This window comes from Oncorhynchus mykiss, chromosome 13 (genome assembly GCF_013265735.2).
Source record: "Oncorhynchus mykiss isolate Arlee chromosome 13, USDA_OmykA_1.1, whole genome shotgun sequence".
NCBI lineage: Eukaryota > Metazoa > Chordata > Actinopteri > Salmoniformes > Salmonidae > Oncorhynchus > Oncorhynchus mykiss.
In genome coordinates this window covers 18069402-18089874 of record NC_048577.1, presented here as the reverse complement: position 1 = coordinate 18089874, position 20473 = coordinate 18069402, and the positions used below count along the sequence as shown (strand labels likewise).

At 45.9% G+C, this 20473-nt stretch overlaps 1 protein-coding gene across 2 annotated transcripts; it reads right to left on the bottom strand.

The window, feature by feature from the left end:
- Positions 1-13398: 13398 nt before the first annotated feature.
- LOC110485792 (neuronal vesicle trafficking-associated protein 1) lies at positions 13399-20109 on the bottom strand. Of its 2 annotated transcripts, none has more exons than XM_021556958.2 (5): positions 19953-20109; positions 17351-17498; positions 16748-16867; positions 16498-16611; positions 13399-14844 (listed from the first exon to the last, which is right to left on the bottom strand). In XM_021556958.2, exons 2-5 carry the CDS (start codon positions 17477-17479, stop codon positions 14596-14598), a joined length of 612 nt encoding a protein of 203 aa, XP_021412633.1. In that variant the 5' UTR covers positions 17480-17498; positions 19953-20109; the 3' UTR covers positions 13399-14595. The 2 variants fall into 2 exon arrangements, with proteins under 2 accessions (XP_021412633.1, XP_036796334.1); XM_036940439.1 differs by lacking the exon at positions 19953-20109 and adding an exon at positions 18009-18418.
- Between the last annotated feature and the right edge of the window lie 364 nt (positions 20110-20473).

The window sequence follows — 20473 nt, the reverse complement described above, 5'->3', positions numbered from 1 at the left end:
TTGAGGATAATGAAGGGGTTCAGTGTCTGGTGGTCCTCTCAGTTCAGTGTGTTAACTGTCTGGTGGTCCTCTCAGTTCAGAGTGTTAACTGTCTGGTGGTCCTCTCAGTTCAGAGTGTTAACTGTCTGGTGGTCCTCTCAGTTCAGTGTGTTAACTGTCTGGTGGTCCTCACAGTTCAGAGTGCTAACTGTCTGGTGGTCCTCTCAGTTCAGTGTGTTAACTGTCTGGTGGTCCTCTCAGTTCAGAGTGTTAACTGTCTGGTGGTCCTCTCAGTTCAGTGTGTTAACTGTCTGGTGGTCCTCTCAGTTCACAGTGCTAATTGTCTGGTGGTCCTCTCAGTTCAGAGTGCTAACTGTCTGGTGGTCCTCTCAGTTCAGTGTGTTAACTGTCTGGTGGTCCTCTCAGTTCAGAGTGCTAACTGTCTGGTGGTCCTCTCAGTTCAGTGTGCTAACTGTCTGGTGGTCCTCTTAGTTCAGAGTGTTAACTGTCTGGTGGTCCTCTCAGTTCAGAGTGCTAACTGTCTGGTGGTCCTCTCAGTTCAGTGTGCTAACTGTCTGGTGGTCCTCTCAGTTCAGAGTGTTAACTGTCTGGTGGTCCTCTCAGTTCAGAGTGCTAACTGTCTGGTGGTCCTCTAAGTTCAGAGTGTTAACTGTCTGGTAGTCCTCTCAGTTCAGTGTGTTAACTGTCTGGTGGTCCTATTAGTTCAGAGTGTTAACTGTCTGGTGGTCCTATTAGTTCAGAGTGTTAACTGTCTGGTGGTCCTCTCAGTTCAGTGTGTTAACTGTCTGGTGGTCCTCTCAGTTCAGTGAGCTAACTGTCTGGTGGTCCTCTCAGTTCAGAGTGTTAACTGTCTGGTGGTCCTCTCAGTTCAGAGTGCTAACTGTCTGGTGGTCCTCTAAGTTCAGTGTGCTAACTGTCTGGTGGTCCTCTTAGTTCAGAGTGTTAACTGTCTGGTGGTCCTCTCAGTTCAGTGTGTTAACTGTCTGGTGGTCCTATTAGTTCAGAGTGTTAACTGTCTGGTGGTCCTATTAGTTCAGAGTGTTAACTGTCTGGTGGTCCTCTCAGTTCAGAGTGTTAACTGTCTGGTGGTCCTCTCAGTTCAGAGTGTTAACTGTCTGGTGGTCCTCTCAGTTCAGAGTGTTAACTGTCTGGTGGTCCTCTCAGTTCAGTGTGTTAACTGTCTGGTGGTCCTCTCAGTTCAGTGTGTTAACTGTCTGGTGGTCCTCTAAGTTCAGAGTGCTAACTGTCTGGTGGTCCTCTCAGTTCAGTGTGTTAACTGTCTGGTGGTCCTCTCAGTTCAGAGTGTTAACTGTCTGGTGGTCCTCTCAGTTCAGAGTGCTAACTGTCTGGTGGTCCTCTAAGTTCAGAGTGTTAACTGTCTGGTGGTCCTCTCAGTTCAGTGTGCTAACTGTCTGGTGGTCCTCTAAGTTCAGAGTGTTAACTGTCTGGTGGTCCTCTCAGTTCAGAGTGTTAACTGTCTGGTGGTCCTCTCAGTTCAGTGTGCTAACTGTCTGGTGGTCCTCTCAGTTCAGAGTGTTAACTATCTGGTGGTCCTCTCAGTTCAGAGTGCTAACTGTCTGGTGGTCCTCTAAGTTCAGAGTGTTAACTGTCTGGTGGTCCTCTCAGTTCAGAGTGTTAACTGTCTGGTGGTCCTCTCAGTTCAGTGTGTTAACTGTCTGGTGGTCCTATTAGTTCAGAGTGTTAACTGTCTGGTGGTCCTATTAGTTCAGAGTGTTAACTGTCTGGTGGTCCTCTCAGTTCAGAGTGTTAACTGTCTGGTGGTCCTCTCAGTTCAGAGTGTTAACTGTCTGGTGGTCCTCTCAGTTCAGAGTGTTAACTGTCTGGTGGTCCTCTCAGTTCAGTGTGTTAACTGTCTGGTGGTCCTCTCAGGTCAGTGTGTTAACTGTCTGGTGGTCCTCTAAGTTCAGAGTGTTAACTGTCTGGTGGTCCTCTCAGTTCAGAGTGCTAACTGTCTGGTGGTCCTCTAAGTTCAGTGTGCTAACTGTCTGGTGGTCCTCTAAGTTCAGAGTGTTAACTGTCTGGTGGTCCTCTCAGTTCAGTGTGTTAACTGTCTGGTGGTCCTATTAGTTCAGAGTGTTAACTGTCTGGTGGTCCTCTCAGTTCAGAGTGTTAACTGTCTGGTGGTCCTCTCAGTTCAGAGTGTTAACTGTCTGGTGGTCCTCTCAGTTCAGAGTGTTAACTGTCTGGTGGTCCTCTCAGTTCAGTGTGTTAACTGTCTGGTGGTCCTCTCAGTTCAGTGTGTTAACTGTCTGGTGGTCCTCTCAGTTCAGTGTGTTAACTGTCTGGTGGTCCTCTCAGTTCAGAGTGTTAACTGTCTGGTGGTCCTCTCAGTTCAGAGTGTTAACTGTCTGGTGGTCCTCTCAGTTCAGAGTGTTAACTGTCTGGTGGTCCTCTCAGTTCAGTGTGTTAACTGTCTGGTGGTCCTCTCAGGTCAGTGTGTTAACTGTCTGGTGGTCCTCTAAGTTCAGAGTGTTAACTGTCTGGTGGTCCTCTCAGTTCAGAGTGCTAACTGTCTGGTGGTCCTCTAAGTTCAGTGTGCTAACTGTCTGGTGGTCCTCTAAGTTCAGAGTGTTAACTGTCTGGTGGTCCTCTCAGTTCAGTGTGTTAACTGTCTGGTGGTCCTATTAGTTCAGAGTGTTAACTGTCTGGTGGTCCTCTCAGTTCAGAGTGTTAACTGTCTGGTGGTCCTCTCAGTTCAGAGTGTTAACTGTCTGGTGGTCCTCTCAGTTCAGAGTGTTAACTGTCTGGTGGTCCTCTCAGTTCAGTGTGTTAACTGTCTGGTGGTCCTCTCAGTTCAGTGTGTTAACTGTCTGGTGGTCCTCTAAGTTCAGAGTGTTAACTGTCTGGTGGTCCTCTCAGTTCAGTGTGCTAACTGTCTGGTGGTCCTCTCAGTTCAGAGTGTTAACTGTCTGGTGGTCCTCTCAGTTCAGAGTGCTAACTGTCTGGTGGTCCTCTAAGTTCAGAGTGTTAACTGTCTGGTGGTCCTCTCAGTTCAGTGTGCTAACTGTCTGGTGGTCCTCTAAGTTCAGAGTGTTAACTGTCTGGTGGTCCTCTCAGTTCAGAGTGTTAACTGTCTGGTGGTCCTCTCAGTTCAGTGTGTTAACTGTCTGGTGGTCCTATTAGTTCAGAGTGTTAACTATCTGGTGGTCCTATTAGTTCAGAGTGTTAACTGTCTGGTGGTCCTCTCAGTTCAGAGTGTTAACTGTCTGGTGGTCCTCTCAGTTCAGAGTGTTAACTGTCTGGTGGTCCTCTCAGTTCAGAGTGTTAACTGTCTGGTGGTCCTCTCAGTTCAGTGTGTTAACTGTCTGGTGGTCCTCTCAGGTCAGTGTGTTAACTGTCTGGTGGTCCTCTAAGTTCAGAGTGTTAACTGTCTGGTGGTCCTCTCAGTTCAGTGTGCTAACTGTCTGGTGGTCCTCTCAGTTCAGAGTGTTAACTGTCTGGTGGTCCTCTCAGTTCAGAGTGCTAACTGTCTGGTGGTCCTCTAAGTTCAGAGTGTTAACTGTCTGGTGGTCCTCTCAGTTCAGTGTGCTAACTGTCTGGTGGTCCTCTAAGTTCAGAGTGTTAACTGTCTGGTGGTCCTCTCAGTTCAGTGTGTTAACTGTCTGGTGGTCCTATTAGTTCAGAGTGTTAACTGTCTGGTGGTCCTATTAGTTCAGAGTGTTAACTGTCTGGTGGTCCTCTCAGTTCAGAGTGTTAACTGTCTGGTGGTCCTCTCAGTTCAGAGTGTTAACTGTCTGGTGGTCCTCTCATTTCATTGTGTTAACTGTCTGGTGGTCCTCTCAGTTCAGTGTGTTAACTGTCTGGTGGTCCTCTAAGTTCAGAGTGTTAACTGTCTGGTGGTCCTCTCAGTTCAGAGTGTTAACTGTCTGGTGGTCCTCTCAGTTCAGAGTGTTAACTGTCTGGTGGTCCTATTAGTTCAGAGTGTTAACTGTCTGGTGGTCCTATTAGTTCAGAGTGTTAACTGTCTGGTGGTCCTATTAGTTCAGAGTGTTAACTGTCTGGTGGTCCTCTCAGTTCAGAGTGTTAACTGTCTGGTGGTCCTCTCAGTTCAGTGTGTTAACTGTCTGGTGGTCCTCTCAGTTCAGTGTGTTAACTGTCTGGTGGTCCTCTCAGTTCAGAGTGTTAACTGTCTGGTGGTCCTCTCAGTTCAGAGTGTTAACTGTCTGGTGGTCCTATTAGTTCAGAGTGTTAACTGTCTGGTGGTCCTATTAGTTCAGAGTGTTAACTGTCTGGTGGTCCTCTCAGTTCAGAGTGTTAACTGTCTGGTGGTCCTCTCAGTTCAGTGTGTTAACTGTCTGGTGGTCCTCTAAGTTCAGAGTGTTAACTGTCTGGTGGTCCTCTCAGTTCAGAGTGTTAACTGTCTGGTGGTCCTCTCAGTTCAGAGTGTTAACTGTCTGGTGGTCCTATTAGTTCAGAGTGTTAACTGTCTGGTGGTCCTATTAGTTCAGAGTGTTAACTGTCTGGTGGTCCTCTCAGTTCAGAGTGTTAACTGTCTGGTGGTCCTCTCAGTTCAGTGTGTTAACTGTCTGGTGGTCCTCTAAGTTCAGAGTGTTAACTGTCTGGTGGTCCTCTAAGTTCAGAGTGCTAACTGTCTGGTGGTCCTCTCAGTTCAGAGTGCTAACTGTCTGGTGGTCCTATTAGTTCAGAGTGTTAACTGTCTGGTGGTCCTATTAGTTCAGAGTGTTAACTGTCTGGTGGACCTCTCAGTTCAGAGTGCTGTCTGGTGGTCCTCTTAGTTCAGAGTGTTAACTGTCTGGTGGACCTCTCAGTTCAGAGTGTTAACTGTCTGGTGGACTTCTCAGTTCAGAGTGCTAACTGTCTGGTGGTCCTCTCAGTTCAGAGTGTTAACTGTCTGGTGGTCCTTTCAGCACATTATAATATTACACATTATGAATATAATATTAACACAATATTAAACAACATAGACATGATGGTCTCTCAAGGAGAATATCCTTACAAAATAATTGATAATTGTGGGCCCAATGAGGATGTTATATTTTCAAGGAATCCATTTTACATTTGCAATCACTGCGTGATGCATGTGAGTACACCGAGTAAACAAAACAAGACACTTTTGAACAGTTACCTCATCCCTATGGAAAAACTAGCTAACAACCAAAGAATTAGTCTTGCATTATGTATGATGAAAACTGATTTGTTCATTAAATAGTCAATTTCACTCTTTCCAGTTCATTTACACACAGAACAAAACTGTAGTGTATCCCCCTTGTCTTAATATTTCATATCTATACGGATCAAATGATTCTCCTGGCCCTGAGGGAATTTACTGGCTGTAGTAACTTTCATTCTGAGCCCTGTAGCGTTTATAAAAATGTTTACTGTTTACTGAATACTGAGGTTCATGGTTCAAACCAGCTAAAGCCAGCCTTCGTAACAAGTCTTTGAGTCAATTGTATAAATGTATAAATATATCCATTTCATTATGGAACACAGTCAAATATTTGTTTCAGTGGTTTTCTCCCCATATAATGGGAAATTGCTGCAAGCTGTTGCACTTGGAAAATGTTTGCTCATAATACTATTCTTCTACACATAAATCACAGCTAAATGTTGAATTTAAATGACTACAGACAGACAATTTATTCTTGGCTTCCTTGCTCAACCCCGAAAAGCCAAACTTACAGCCAGTGGGGTCGCTGCACAGTTTTATGAGCGACTGTCATTACTTGTTGACAGTTGGTCATCATTTAGATGTTTTAATTGTCCTCACTTAGTTTCTCTCTCTCTCTCTCTCTCTCTCTCTCTCTCTCTCTCTCTCTCTCTCTCTCTCTCCCTCCCCCTTGGGTTGTGACCACCATCAAATTAGTTTAGGGGTGAGAACTTGTCACCAAGAATGATAGGCCACTATTGGACAATCAGTCCTTTATTTGTGTGTGTGGGGTTTTATTTTGTATGTATATTTTTATTTCACCTTTATTTATTTAACCAGGAAAGCTAGTTGAGAACAAGTTCTCATGTACAACAGAGACCTGGCAGTACGTCTGTCTGTCTGCTCAGTTCTTATGACCATCCCTCTATTGCCATAGCTTCCAGCGTCAGATACACCCATAAATATCTATAGGATTGTTATTCGATGTGATACTATACATTTTAACGCTGTCGTTACTCTAAGAATCCACTCCAGCATTCCAGCGCATTATCTTATAACCAAAACCAGAAACCTGGGAATACCAGTCCATATCCATAGGGACATTTTCATCATCTTCACTAAATGATGGGAGAATTACTTATGATCTACTGTGAGCATTATTCATGGAATAGATGAGGGAGGCAAGCAGTGAAATTCAAACTTTCCCCCAATAAGCAAAAGGCACAGACTTTGCACTCCTGAGTCCTGAGCTATTCCATGCTACCGCTGCGCCGTAGCTTCTTCTCGTCAGTTCTAACCCGATCCTGGTAGGGTTCTGTGGCGGTATACGGTCTGGTCCGCTCGGCAGGTAAACACGCAGTGCTGGGCCCCTCCATGGGCCCCTCCTGGGGTCCCACACCACGGTGCCTTTCTGGCGGTCCCAGCAGGGACTTACCGGGCCCGCCGCTCACGGTGTGGTGCTCTGCCGACTCCAAAGAGCCTTAGGACCCCTCCGAAGTCCTCGGGGGTCCTCAGAGAGGACTTTCATTAAGGGTAAATAGAGGCCCCTTGTATTACCTGACTGGAGACCGTGTTTGTTTATACAGATCAGATCAGACAGCTTGTTTTAATGTGGATAGTAAGCCTACTTAAAGCCTGAACATAAACCTGGGGTTTGATGTCGAAGATCTAGACAGCCTCCATTAAATATGCTCTGTTTGATGTGGTAGATATATAACATAGATCTTCGCCTATGAAATATGGTTGCTGCGGTTGACGTTATCTGTCTATAGGGCGACATTGAAACAGTTTGTTCTGTTTATCTATAACTTTTTTTTAAAATCTATGTCTTGCTATATGAAATATGGTTCCCGTGTGGTTCCTTTGATTGTATAGTTCCTGAGGTCCTATAGAGCTCCATTGAATATGCCGGGTTCATTTGATGTCATAGTTCTAGATAGCCTATCAGGCTATCTTCCATTTGCTCGCTGAGTTTTATTGCGCATGTTTGATGATAGATATAGATAGCCTGCGGAGCCACAGTACATTAAATCCATTTGCTCTGTTTGAGGTTATAAGATCTCTATAGCCTTCTGAGCTACGTCCATAATGTTAGATACGTGTATGAATAATCTGTTACAGTGGAGGTTGTCTTCACCTGAGGAGGGTTGATAATAGTCTAACAGCCCTGTCGAATTTCTGCTGCATCCCACTTTTTATTGTTCACCAACGAGTAAAAGGTCTGCGGGGATGTAAGTCGGTCATTTATCCCGTATTACCGCTAAAGCTTTGCCAGGTCAGGGAATCAATAGATCAACATGAATCATGTCATGGCCTTCCCCTCAACCAAACTATCCAAACCCCATTGAAGCCCCCATTCATTCCTATTTGCCATGCAGCTCCGCGGGCTGATAATGGGCAAAGCAAAACACAGATTAAAGCCAATTTGGATGGTTGGGGCTTGAAGCTTTGCAGACGCAGGCAAGGCAGCCCATGGTTTGGGCTGACCTAACTGGGGGTTCATTCTGCTCTTCTCTCTCTCTCTCTCTCTGTCTCTCTCTCTCTTTCTCGTCTGAGAGAGAGAGAGTCTGTGGCTTCACCGAGTTGGTGGAGACCGCAGAACCTAAATCAAACCAGCCTGTGTGTATGTGTATGAGAGAAAGAAAGAGTATGTGTGTGTGTGTGTGTGTGTGTCTCTCAGCTTCTTCCTGAGATTGGTAATGGGAACCAACTCCTCTCCATTCTACCTCCATTTGTCTCATTAGCCTATTAGTCCAAAGTTTAATCACAGGATGTCGTAAAATGATTTGCTCTATGACTAATGATAATATTTCTTCTCCAAAATGAACGGAACAAAAGAAAAATGTGGGTTTTTGTTGTTGTCTTTGATGCTTTGATGCCATGTATGGGCCGCGGCTTTGGGCCTATCGAGCTACCTCTCCGTAGGTCTAGATAATTGCTTACACGCTAGACGTCGTGGCATTAGGGTATCTCACGGCAGGATAGCAAACTAATGAGTCATTTCATGGCTGTTGAGTCATTTTAAAGGGCAGCCATCTTGCTGATCGGACTGCGAGTTAGACGACTGAAATGAATCTATTCTCTCTCATTGCAGCTACTGACTGTAAACAACCAGGTTAAAAAGGGAGTTGTTAAAACAACACACAGTCTCTGGTCTGAAATCTGTCCTACTACTTACAAAAATGACATACTTATTGTGCTTACATACTATTTAGTACGTACTGTTCAGTACAAATGTATTCAGCGAGGAACAAATATCACCATACTAGACTCAGCTGTGCTGAGATGGCCTCATCTAATGCGCGATTGAGTCGTTTCCCGCCATTCTTTAAGTTTGAGACAGCAGCCGTATCTCATTATCAGATGATTATCAGCTGCTGTCAAACACACATGGGTCTGAAAAGACGATTCTCTTCCTCAATAGCATGCAGCGAATTCTACTAGACGACAACAACTGGTGCAGGGGTCTAAGGCACGGCATCTCAGTGCAAGAGGTGTCACTACAGTCCCTGGTTTGAATCCATCCGGACGTGATTGGGAGTCCCATAGGGCGGCGCACAATTGTCCGAGTGTCGTCCGGGTTGTAAATTGTAAAGAGAAATAAATAAGAATAAGAAATTGTTCTTAACTGACTTGGTAAAATAATAAAAGCCGAAATTAGTATGACGTCCTGGTGTTTAAAGCATACTCAAATGTCCAAATTTCACATACTATAAAACGTTCTATTTTCGGGTATTGGGACATGGCCAATGACTTCAAGGTACTTTCAAATATATCATATATCACAATGAGTTAGATCAAATGTCACCATCAAAACATGTCTGTGATGAAATACAGGGGTACTGAGAACACTGTCTGTCACTATAAGTCAAGGTCAAATTGAATATATCAGGAAGAGAATGCAGCGAGAGAACTCTGGGTCGTTTCTAGTTACCACAGCCACAAATGGCAAAACCCCGCCTATTTCAACCCTTTCTCTTCTTAAAATCTTATTTTTAACCTAACCCTGACCATAATCCTAACAACATTGCTAACCTCATGCCTAACCCTAACCTTAAATGAAGTCCAAAAAAGCACATTTTTGACGTCATGACTTTTTATAATACAGCGATTGTTGACTTTGTGGCTGTGGTAACTCTCCGCAACCCCTGGATACAACCCCTAGGGGGCAACGTACCTCCTAAACTCCCACTGTAACACTAAATCTATGTCTAAATGAAATGGCAACCGATTTCCTATACAGTGCACTGCTTTGGACCAGGGCCCGCAGGCCCTAACTCATTTCAGATCCCAAATGACAAAAGTCTGCTCCTCCTCAGTATGTCGTTGTACCCTCTTTATTTCCTATTTATCTCATTGCTCTTCAACTAGATAACAATACAACCGCTGTGATAAGTTATGATGAAGTCCCTTTGATACCACCATGGAAAACCAAGCCACAGTGATCATTCTGCATGTATAGTGTTTCTATCATCAAAGCCAGGTCGGTATGGGGAGGGTGTGTGTCTGTGTGTGTGTGTGTGTGTGTGTGTGTGTGTGTGTGTGTGTGTGGAGGATGTGTCGTTGCACTGACTCTGGTTAAGGAGACATTCCCATCTGGCGCCAGTGTAGAGAGAACCCACTGTGACACACAACAACACATACAGACACAGGGCGACCCCGACCCCGGCCGCTCCCCCCCCCCCCCCCCCCCCCGAGACTGAGCTGCCTCTCGTCTGCTCTCCTGTCCACTGTCTCTCTCTCTCCTTTCCACGGTCTCTCTCTCCTCTCCTGTCCACTGTCTCTCTCCCCTCTCCTGTCCACTGTCTCTCTTTCCTCTCCTTTCCACTCTCTCTCTCCCCTCCTGTCCACTGTCTCTCTCTCCTCTCCTTTCCACTCTCTCTCCTCTCCTTTCCACTCTCTCTCCCCTCCTGTCCACTGTCTCTCTCCCCTCCTGTCCACTCTCTCTCTCCTCTCCTGTCCACTGTCTCTCTCCCCTCTCCTGTCCACTGTCTCTCTCTCCTCTCCTTTCCACTCTCTCGCTCCTCTCCTGTCCACTGTATCTCTCTCCTCCCCTCTACTGTCTACTGTCTCTCTCTCCTCTCCTGTCCACTGTCTCTCTCCCCTCTCCTGTCCACTGTCTCTCTCTCCTCCCCTCTACTGTCTACTGTCTCTCTCTCCTCTCCTGTCCACTGTCTCTCTCCCCTCTCCTTTCCGCTGTCTCTCTCTCCTCTCCTGTCCACTGTCTCTCTCCCCTCTCCTTTCCGCTGTCTCTCTCTCCTCTCCTGTCCACTGTCTCTCTCTCCTCTCCTTTCCACTGTCTCACTCCCCTCTCATTTCCACTGTCTCTCTCTCCTCTCCTGTCCTGTCCACTGTCTCTCTCTCCTCTCCTTTCCGCTGTCTCTCTCCTCTCTTCTGTCCGCTGTCTCTCTCCCCTCTCCTGTCCACTGTCCCTCCCTTCTCCTTTCCACTGTCTCTCTCCTCTCCTGTCCACTGTCTCTCCCTTCTCCTTTCCACTGTCTCTCTCTCCTCTCCTGTTCACTGTCTCTCTCCCCTCTCCTATCCACTGTCTCTCTCCCCACTCCTGTCCACTGTCTCTCTCCCCTCTCCTGTTCACTGTCTCTCTCCCCTCTCCTATCCACTGTCTCTCTCCCCTCTCCTGTCCATTGTCTCTCTCTCGTCCCCTTTCCACTGTCTCTCTCCCCTCTCCTGTCCACTGTCTCTCTCTCCTCTCCTTTCCACTGTCTCTCCTCTCCTTTCCACTGTCTCTCTCTCTCCTTTCCACTGTCTCTCTCTCCTCTCCTGTCCACTGTCTCTCGCCCTCTCCTTTCCACTGTCTCTCTCTCCTTTCCACTGTCTCTCTCTCCTCTCCTGTCCACTGTCTCTCTCTCCTCTCCTGTCCACTGTCTCTCTCTCCTCTCCTTTCCACTGTCTCTCTCTCTCCTTTCCACTGTCTCTCTCTCCTCTCCTGTCCACTGTCTCTCTCCCCTCTCCTGTCCACTGTCTCTCTCTCCTCTCCTTTCCACTGTCTCTCCTCTCCTTTCCACTGTCTCTCTCTCTCCTTTCCACTGTCTCTCTCTCCTCTCCTGTCCACTGTCTCTCGCCCCTCTCCTTTCCACTGTCTCTCTCTCCTTTCCACTGTCTCTCTCTCCTCTCCTGTCCACTGTCTCTCTCCCCTCTCCTGTCCACTGTCTCTCCCCTCTCCTGTCCATTGTCTCTCTCTCGTCCCCTTTCCACTGTCTCTCTCCCCTCTCCTTTCCACTGTCTCTCTCCCCTCTCCACTGTCTCTCTCCCCTCTCCTGTCCATTGTCTCTCTCTCGTCCCCTTTCCACTGTCTCTCTCCCCTCTCCTGTCCATTGTCTCTCTCTCGTCCCCTTTCCACTGTCTCTCTCCCCTCTCCTGTCCATTGTCTCTCTCTCGTCCCCTTTCCACTGTCTCTCTCCCCTCTCCTTCCACTGTCTCTCCCCTCTCCTTTCCACTGTCTCTCTTCTCCTTTCCACTGTCTCTCTCTCTCCTTTCCACTGTCTCTCTCTCCTCTCATGTCCACTGTCTCTCTCCCCTCTCCTTTCCACTGTCTCTCATCCCCTTTCCACTGTCTCTCTCCCCTCTCCTGTCCACTGTCTCTCCCCTCTCCTTTCCACTGTCTCTCCTCTCCTTTCCACTGTCTCTCTCTCTCCTGTCCACTGTCTCTCCCCTCTCCTGTCCACTGTCTCTCTCTCCTCTCCTGTCCACTGTCTCTCTCCCCTCTCCTGTCCACTGTCTCTCCCCTCTCCTGTCCACTGTCTCTCCCCTCTCCTGTCCACTGTCTTTCCCCTCTCCTGTCCACTGTCTTTCTCCTCTCTTCTTTCTTTATCTCTCTCTCTATCTCCCTCCTTTCTTATCCTTGTTTCGGGCTGTTTTTCTTCTCTCCTACCTCTCTCCAATTTTCTCACTTTTTTCATACTTTTTTTACATACTTAAATCACACCTCCCTACTTATCAGCAGCTAAGAGAGAGAGTAATCACCTAGCCAAATAAACAATGAAACAGAACAATGAAAAGAGAGAGAGGGAACGTTACAGTTACATCACTCCAAGTCCCCCTCTCTCTCACATTCTCCTCTTGTTATTTGTGACATCAGAAAAACCCCAGAGGAATTTGATTATGGCGAACGTTATACACTAAATGAGCCTAAATGACTTTTGGCAGTGACTCCTCGCAATCTACTGGGGAATGCGGAGCCTCCAAACAGTCAGAACAAATTAAAAGCCAACCTGCTATTTTACTGTGGAGATCTGTTGATGTAGTAAAGCGAGGGAAACGAGACTGGAGGCCTTTACGTGACTACCCAGCAGATTTTATTTGATTTTCCCCCGGCCCCAAATCCAAGCTTTCTTGGCATGAGATGCTATGCTTTGACTAAGCATGGGGTCTGGAAATGGCCTATTAAATACTTTTTAACACTTTATGTAGTTCCATGCCCTAGGCCAAGCAGACAAAGTTTGTCACTCAGCAACTGCATGCGGAGGGGGAGAGAAAAAAAACTCCCATCACAGTCTAAACTGGGCGTAATGTCAATTTCATTAACAAGCGTGGCTGGGGACACACACACACACATGCAGTAGGTGCATGTGCATATTGGCGTCCTCAAACACACACGTGTGCACATACACACACATACACATGAGCCTGCCCATAAACACACGCATGCGCGCACGCACGCACGCACACACACACACACACACACACACACACACAAAACACACATAAATCTCCGGGCTTAGTGCGATGGTGTGAAAATATGTGAGTGTAAATGAGATGCAGACAGCCTCACAGCAGAGTCCCTGACAGAAATAGGAGAGAAAGAGCGACAGACAGACAGACAGACAGACAGACAGACAGACAGACAGACAGACAGACAGACAGACAGACAGACAGACAGACAGACAGACAGACAGACAGACAGACAGACAGACAGACAGACAGAGAGAGAGAGAGAGAGAGGATATGGCTCAGTTCTGAATAGCGAAACTGAAGAAAAGAAGCAAGTCAGCAAGTTTTGAATAACAGAAGCAAGTCATGTTTAGCATTCTGTGCATACCAGTCATCTCTGAATAATGGACAGCGAAAATAAATATTATTTATTTTTAGGACTGAAATAAAGTGTACTTTTACTTGCTTTTGTTCTTTAAAAAAGAAACAATTTGGAAATGTCATGTAAATAGATACTGAAACTGGACTGTAAAAATAGAGTGTTGCTATTGTCCATTGAAAGTACATACAAGCAGTAATAAAGCCAACTCAACAAGTCCCAGATTATGAATGAGCAAGCTCAACACTTTATTGATGGGTCTGACACAAACGTTTGGCACTCAGAACAGAACAAGGTTTATTAACGCTGGGTGGTGGATGGTGACATAATGACAGTATCACATTCATATTTACAATCTGATCCATGGTGAAAATACTGCCAGTTGTTATGATGAATTAGGATGAATGCAAACTTGATGTGAATTGAATTGCATTTTATTCACTATTTTAAAAAATCCCAAAAGAAATCCTTCCAGCTTTTCACCCAAATCAAACAAATGTCAAATAAATTGCTTAAGAAAAAAAGCAAGCTCATAATAAATAGGTCATTAAATAAATACTAGAAAACACATAGATACAGATACTCTAGGTAGTTATTGTTCTGTTAAAATATTAATTCTGAAACATGAATCCTACCTGCACAGCTGCTAGTCTACTACAATCGAAATCATCTGAATTGAAATGACATCAACCCATTTGACTATCTTCCACCCGAAAATATACAAGTTCCACGTACCCAATTGTACCAAAATCCTCATACACAAATTGTTCAGAGTTGCTGGGAAATCTACTGAGAAAAAAAGGCATGGTAAATACGTTTTTTTACAATCAGGTTTCTAAATTAATGTGGGCTGTGTGCTTCCTGAATAGAACAAGACGTTTTATCCCAGTAATGTGTTTGTAAACATCTACAAAAAAACATGTCGAGTTCCATCTAAATGTAATAACACTAAACCTTGTAAGACCACATTACTAATGATACTCTCAAAACCTCAAAACATGTTAGTCTGATAAGGACAATCTAGTGAGAATTTCAGAGGATCTTGTTATGTTCAGTTCTCCAAAGCTTCTCACACGCACATCTCTCACCTCTCTCTCGCTCTCGCTCTCTCTCTCTCTCTCTCTCTCTCTCTCTCTCGCTCGCACAGGCACGCACACACATAACACAAGGCGGTGGTCTTCACTGATAATGTCATAGGGAGATTAATTTTTACTGCAAATGAGTCACAAACGCTGCCACCTAAACAGACATTTGGAGTGTTACCCACAATACCTCATAGTCAACTCCACCAAGTAAACAACACTTTTTCCACCCATCTTCATCTCCATCCCCTCTTCCTTTTGGAAATCCCATTTTCCCTTCTACCTTGATCACCCCTTCCTAAACCCTTTCCCTCTGGAAATCCCTCCATCCCTCACTCCTTCGAACGACTCGCCTCCTCTTTGGCCCTCTCGGCTTGCTTCAGGGCGTTGATGACGGGGAACCATGGTGACGGGGGCAGCTCGGGGATGATGGCCCCGGCGGCGGTCCTCTTGGCCTGGTTGAGGTGACCCAGGGCGGTGTAGAGACTGCTGGAGCGGGGGGGCACGCCTGGGTCCTCCTGCTGCTGCTGCTCTGTGTAGTACCAGGGCTCCAGGACCGCTGCTGGGGTGCAGTGCTTGTGCTGCGTGGGGAAGAGGACAGAGGACGGCTGGTGTCAATTTCATTATTTACTTCAGGATGTGAAAAACCTTCCATTTTAAATCACTTCCTGAATTGAGTGAATGGAAAGTGACCCCCAACCCTGTAAGAGACAGGAGCCGGGAGGCAGAAGGGTCAGAGAAGAGGGTGTGCAAAGTGATGACGTATGATACCGTTGCCTCGATTTACGGTTAGGGACAGCAGGGATTCTGGTCATCATAATGGGTTGTGGTAGGACTCGGCAAATGATGAGGGCAAGTCACATGGGTACTGCCTTACCCTTCACTGAAACGACTTATTACGAGTGAGTCATACAACGTCTTATTCCACAGTGTAGGCGGAGTAAGGTTCTTTCAGGGAAATTATTTTTCATATTCAACCTTAGATGTGCCAGCGTCGTCTCATTAGATACATGACACCTGAGTTGCCATCCTTAGATAAATGAACTCCACCTCCAATTTGAAAGCTCTGACAGGAGAAGCTTCAGGCGAGTTTTCCTTACGAGCGTTTTTCCATTGAGTAGCATCGGCCTACTGAACAAACCCCTGAGGGAAATCCAAGGCTTCTTGACAGACGACCTGACCTTCCATCAGTATTGTGAGAAATGACCTCTCACAAGAACCCTGGCTGCCTACGCTCTGCTAAATGGAAGACAACTCCACGACACCCTCCGTTTGACTCTCCTATTTCCCTGCCCCTTTTCATGTCTCCAACAACACATTAGCTGTGGAAAAACGCTGCGAGCTACACTGTACCCGTCAACATCAAAAGCCTCTGCCGGGAAGGCCCCGTCGCCCATCTCCCTCCTCTCGTCTTCAGCCTTTAATCACAGTTTAGTCACGCTCGGCCTTAATGAAAGGCCCCTCTCTGATTCACGGGCGTCCAATCTACTGCCTGACCAAAAAGCCTTGCATCCCTCTCGCTCTTTCAAGACAGGGGGCCTTTATAGAGAGTAACAGGCGGGGAGCGTTGCCTGAGCACACGATGCCTGGGAGGTGTCCTAAGGAGATAATGAGTTTATGTTCCCAGAGTGAAGAGACAGAAAGAGTGGGAGAGAATCCCATAGAAGTCTCTGGTGGGAAAATATGTACTAGATGAGGTGTACAGTAAGTACGGACTATAGGAGAGGGTGTATTAGTAAGTCATTGGGACTGGATGATAATTATGTTTGTGAAGGCGATTATAAGAACTTACATAATAGTCCTCTGTTGGTCTCTGTGAGAGAACACTAGAGAAACAACCTCTGCTTCTTGTCTGTGATTTTAATTAATGTAACCCAGAGTGGCGCAGCGGTCTAAGGCACTGCATCTCAGTGCCTGAGGCGTCACTACAGACACCCTGGTTTGATTCCAGGCTGTATCACAATCGGCCGTGATTGGGAGTCCAATAGGGCGGCGCACAATTGGTCCAGCGTCGTCCGGGTTTGGCCGGTGTAGGCCGTCATTGTAAATAAGAATTTGTTCTTAACTGACTTGCCTAGTTAAAAAAAGGGCAAATAAAAAATCTATAAAAACCTCTAGGGCAGTGTGTGTTTATGTGTGTATGTGATGATGATGCTTTCAGTCGTCTATCTTGCCCTCGGGACGTAAGCCGTTCGGATAGAAGGTGTGCGTGTGTGTGTGTTAGTGATGCCTACCTTGAGAATGAAGCCCTCTGGGCAGGTAAGTTGATCGTACCACAGCGCCTTGTACATGATCAGCAGGACAAGACAAGCCAGGAACCCAAGGGTGATGAGGATCAAACCTGTGAGCTGGAACACACACACACGCACACACACACACACACACACACACACACACACACACACACACACACATGACCATGAATATCACCATTCCCAGTGGTATTTCAGTAAACATACTACTGGCCCCTAGATGAGACTTTACCTTGACCTTCTCTGATACCTCGTTGTACAGTTTTATATTCAGCTTCTTGATTCCCGGCACGTACAACTTCTTCTTTTTCTTCTGCTGCAGCTGATACTCTGTTGTGGTCTTCACAATTACCTGAGGATGAACAGCGGCATAGCACACAGAGCTCTCTGAGTCAGATCGCTGCGTTGGAACTGGGCTGTTGCCTCAAATAGAACTGTAAGGGGTGTGTGTGTGTGTGTGTGTGTGTGTGTGTGTGTGTGTGTGTGTGTGTGTGTGTGCGTGCGTGCGTGTGTGATCTACTATGTAATCTAAGAGGCTCTGAGATAGTGTGGGGTGATGCCACAGCACTCTGAATCATTGGGATAACAGGGAGGCTGGGTCAAGGCACAGTACAGGGACCAATGGCAGGCTCAGAAATTATGTAGGCTTGATGTGTGTCCAGACGTGTAGTGTAATGTAATATATAGACAGGATGTACTGAACATGTTTAATAATTGCTGGGTGCGCGCACACACACACACACACACGCCCGCACACACACACACGCACGCACACACACATACACACATGCGCACACACACAAACACTCACACGCACACACACACACGTTGTTACCTTGTCTAAGTATGGCTGTTGCAGCTGGTTCACCTCCAGAGGGGTGATGAGGGGGATGTTATCAAAGCCATCGTCCATAGACTGTTCTTTATCCAGCTTATCAGCCAGGTTACTGCCCAGCTTCACCATGTCTGCCTGCCTGAACAATCTGAATGGGGAAAGAAGCAGTGCAGAGGATCAGATGCTGAGTAACACAGCTCTGTTGGGTTCGAACTACTTCTCAATGACTGTCTGTCTGGACGATTTGGATCGCAATACAAACAGTGCTGAACGATTAGATGCTGGGTAACGCAACTCGGTTTGGCTTTACTGTGTAGAGGGTAAGGTACTTGTTAACGCAACTCAGTTTGGCTTTACTGTGTAGAGGGTAAGGTACTTGTTAACGCAACTCAGTTTGGCTTTACTGTGTAGAGGGTAAGGTACTTGGTAACGCAACTCAGTTTGGCTTTACTGTGCAGAGGGTAAGGTACTTGTTAACGCAACTCAGTTTGGCTTTACTGTGTAGAGGGTAAGGTACTTGGTAACGCAACTCAGTTTGGCTTTACTGTGCAGAGGGTAAGGTACTTGTTAACGCAACTCAGTTTGGCTTTACTGTGTAGAGGGTAAGGTACTTGGTAACGCAACTCAGTTTGGCTTTACTGTGCAGAGGGTAAGGTACTTGTTAATGCAGCTTGATTTTATTCCACTTCGTTGCTCCTTGTTTCCTTGTGTGGCAGAAGTTGAAGATGATGTTAAAACGATAGTGGTGGTGATGATGATGATGATGATGATGGCGAGAGCTTTATTCAAATGGCTGCCACGATATGCCCGACTGTCTTCGTCCTGCTCTATGTGGGAGGTTTGTGTCAAACCAGAAGTCATCGTCATTATGTCCATTTCCACAAGTAGTCCTACAGTGTCTCTTTCAGTCGGCAATGTGCATAGAGTTTATTATGTCCATACTGGCTGTAATTCCAAGGTGAGTCATGTAAAGACGTTGCGTGGGCTACACACAGGAACACACGCGGTGTGTTTGCTTCATATCCTATGTGTGTATTGGTCTAACTGTGCTGTTCCCCCTCCTCCTCGATCAGCGCACCATCTGAATGTGGAACACAAGGTGAGAAAGCCACTGAGCTCGTTGACGCCGTGTGAAACGCAACACCCCCTTCTCTGTAGCTCGCCATCCTGTACCGCTGTGAGAATGACTCATAACGGGGATGCTAACAAGGGGGCGAAGATCAGCTCCTCGCAGGTTCAATCATACAGACAGGCAGGAACACAGACAAGCACGAAAACATACACACAAACACACACACTCTCTCTCTCTCTCTCTAGCTATCTCTTTCTGTCTCTCTCTCTCTCTCTCACTCACACACACACACACACACACACACACACACACACACACACACACACACACACACACACACACACACACTTCCTCCAGGCTCCATTAGCCTAGCTATTGTTGCACTGTGGAGTGAGTGGGTGGCTATAATGGCTAATGTGGTTGTCTGTACAAAACTACATCTTCAGACTGTAGATTGCAGGCGACTGTAGGAGGGAGGTGTGGGTGCCAAGGGGATTCAGATGACTGATTGATGCTATATCAATGCAGAATGAGCTGAGAGCCAGCTGTCAAATCTGTTCCCCGTCAGCAAGGAGTGAAACAAGGTTTAGATGAATGTGGATGGCATTATAACTAGACAAACAGTATAGTTTCCTTAATCTTTTCTAATCATATTTTTTGGTCAATATTCTCTGAATATTTTGACTGGGAAGTACATTACGGAGGTGATGTGTATTCATGCTTTATATATGCTAAAACCACATAACACAACATAAAACATAGTCTTACAAATCCCCAAAATATAATGATTCTATAAACTAATTGTATCTAGGCCTGTTAACTTTTTTCCTTCACGGTTCACTAATCAGGCACCTGATCTCAACTTGCTGCATTGAAAAAACGGCGTTTGCTGCAGCAGAGATTCTGCTGATAAGCACAACGGCCAGGTAGCAAACATCCCTGAAAACAAACAAGACAGAGAAATGACATGGACATGACTGGTGAAACTCATCCCACACCACACGTCATGTGGTAACATACGTTTCGATAAGCACCATACACAACCTATAACCTCATGCCATGGCACAGACTGCTCGAGATGCTCTTTGCATAGGCTACAAGGGCAATGGATTTCAAGAAGAAATTGACATTCAAGAATTCGTTATGAAAGATAATTTGAACACCGATACATTGTCGAAAATGACAATGTCATCTTTGAAATTGTTTAGACCATTGTGAATTTGAGTTTACTCCTTTCACGCATTCGGTTAATATCGAGGGGGCTCTCAACCGTATCAATATGCTTGAAATATACAGCCATTATTGATACTCAAATAGACACAAAGACATGAGCAACCAATGTCGTTTTCACGTTTCAATGTTTTTGTTGTTGAGACAATCGAATCATGTCATTTGCGATGCAGACTATAGGACACCGTAGGCTACGGATTTATTGACGGAAGCGCAAGCAGCCTTATCAATAAAATTGCCCACACAAACGATGACAATAAATTCCACATAGGCTATAACAAAGGGAGAAAAATGACTTACTGCGTGCGAGGATGACGATCGGTAGGGTTGCGTCGCGGACGTTCACGGGTAAAGCAGAGAATGGTGAATGCCGTTCGGTTACCGTGGTGATGTCTGATTCACGGCAGGATTGCGCATGTAATTCGGTACTGGTTGCATCCTCCAGAGGAAATTGGAGCCTCGATGATGCGCCTCATATTAAATGTGTCTGGGAGATGTTGGGAATAATTAAGCAAAAGGGAATGAATATTTTACACATGAACTCTGATATGTTACTGTAAAGGTGAACGTTTTTAGATGGGTAGGCCTGTAATTAAAACATCAAAAGGTCAGGCTGTAGTGTCCCAACGTAGCACTGTCTATATGCCTACTGTATGCCCCACACAGTCAGATCAACAGTTTTACACATGTTGACGCAGTTTATTTGGGAAAAAATATATTGGCCTACTATATTGAATTCCACAAAATGTTCTATGCACATTTACTACAAAAACTACAAAGTATTGTATATATTGACTTTGAGACCGAATTGGTGTGGTATA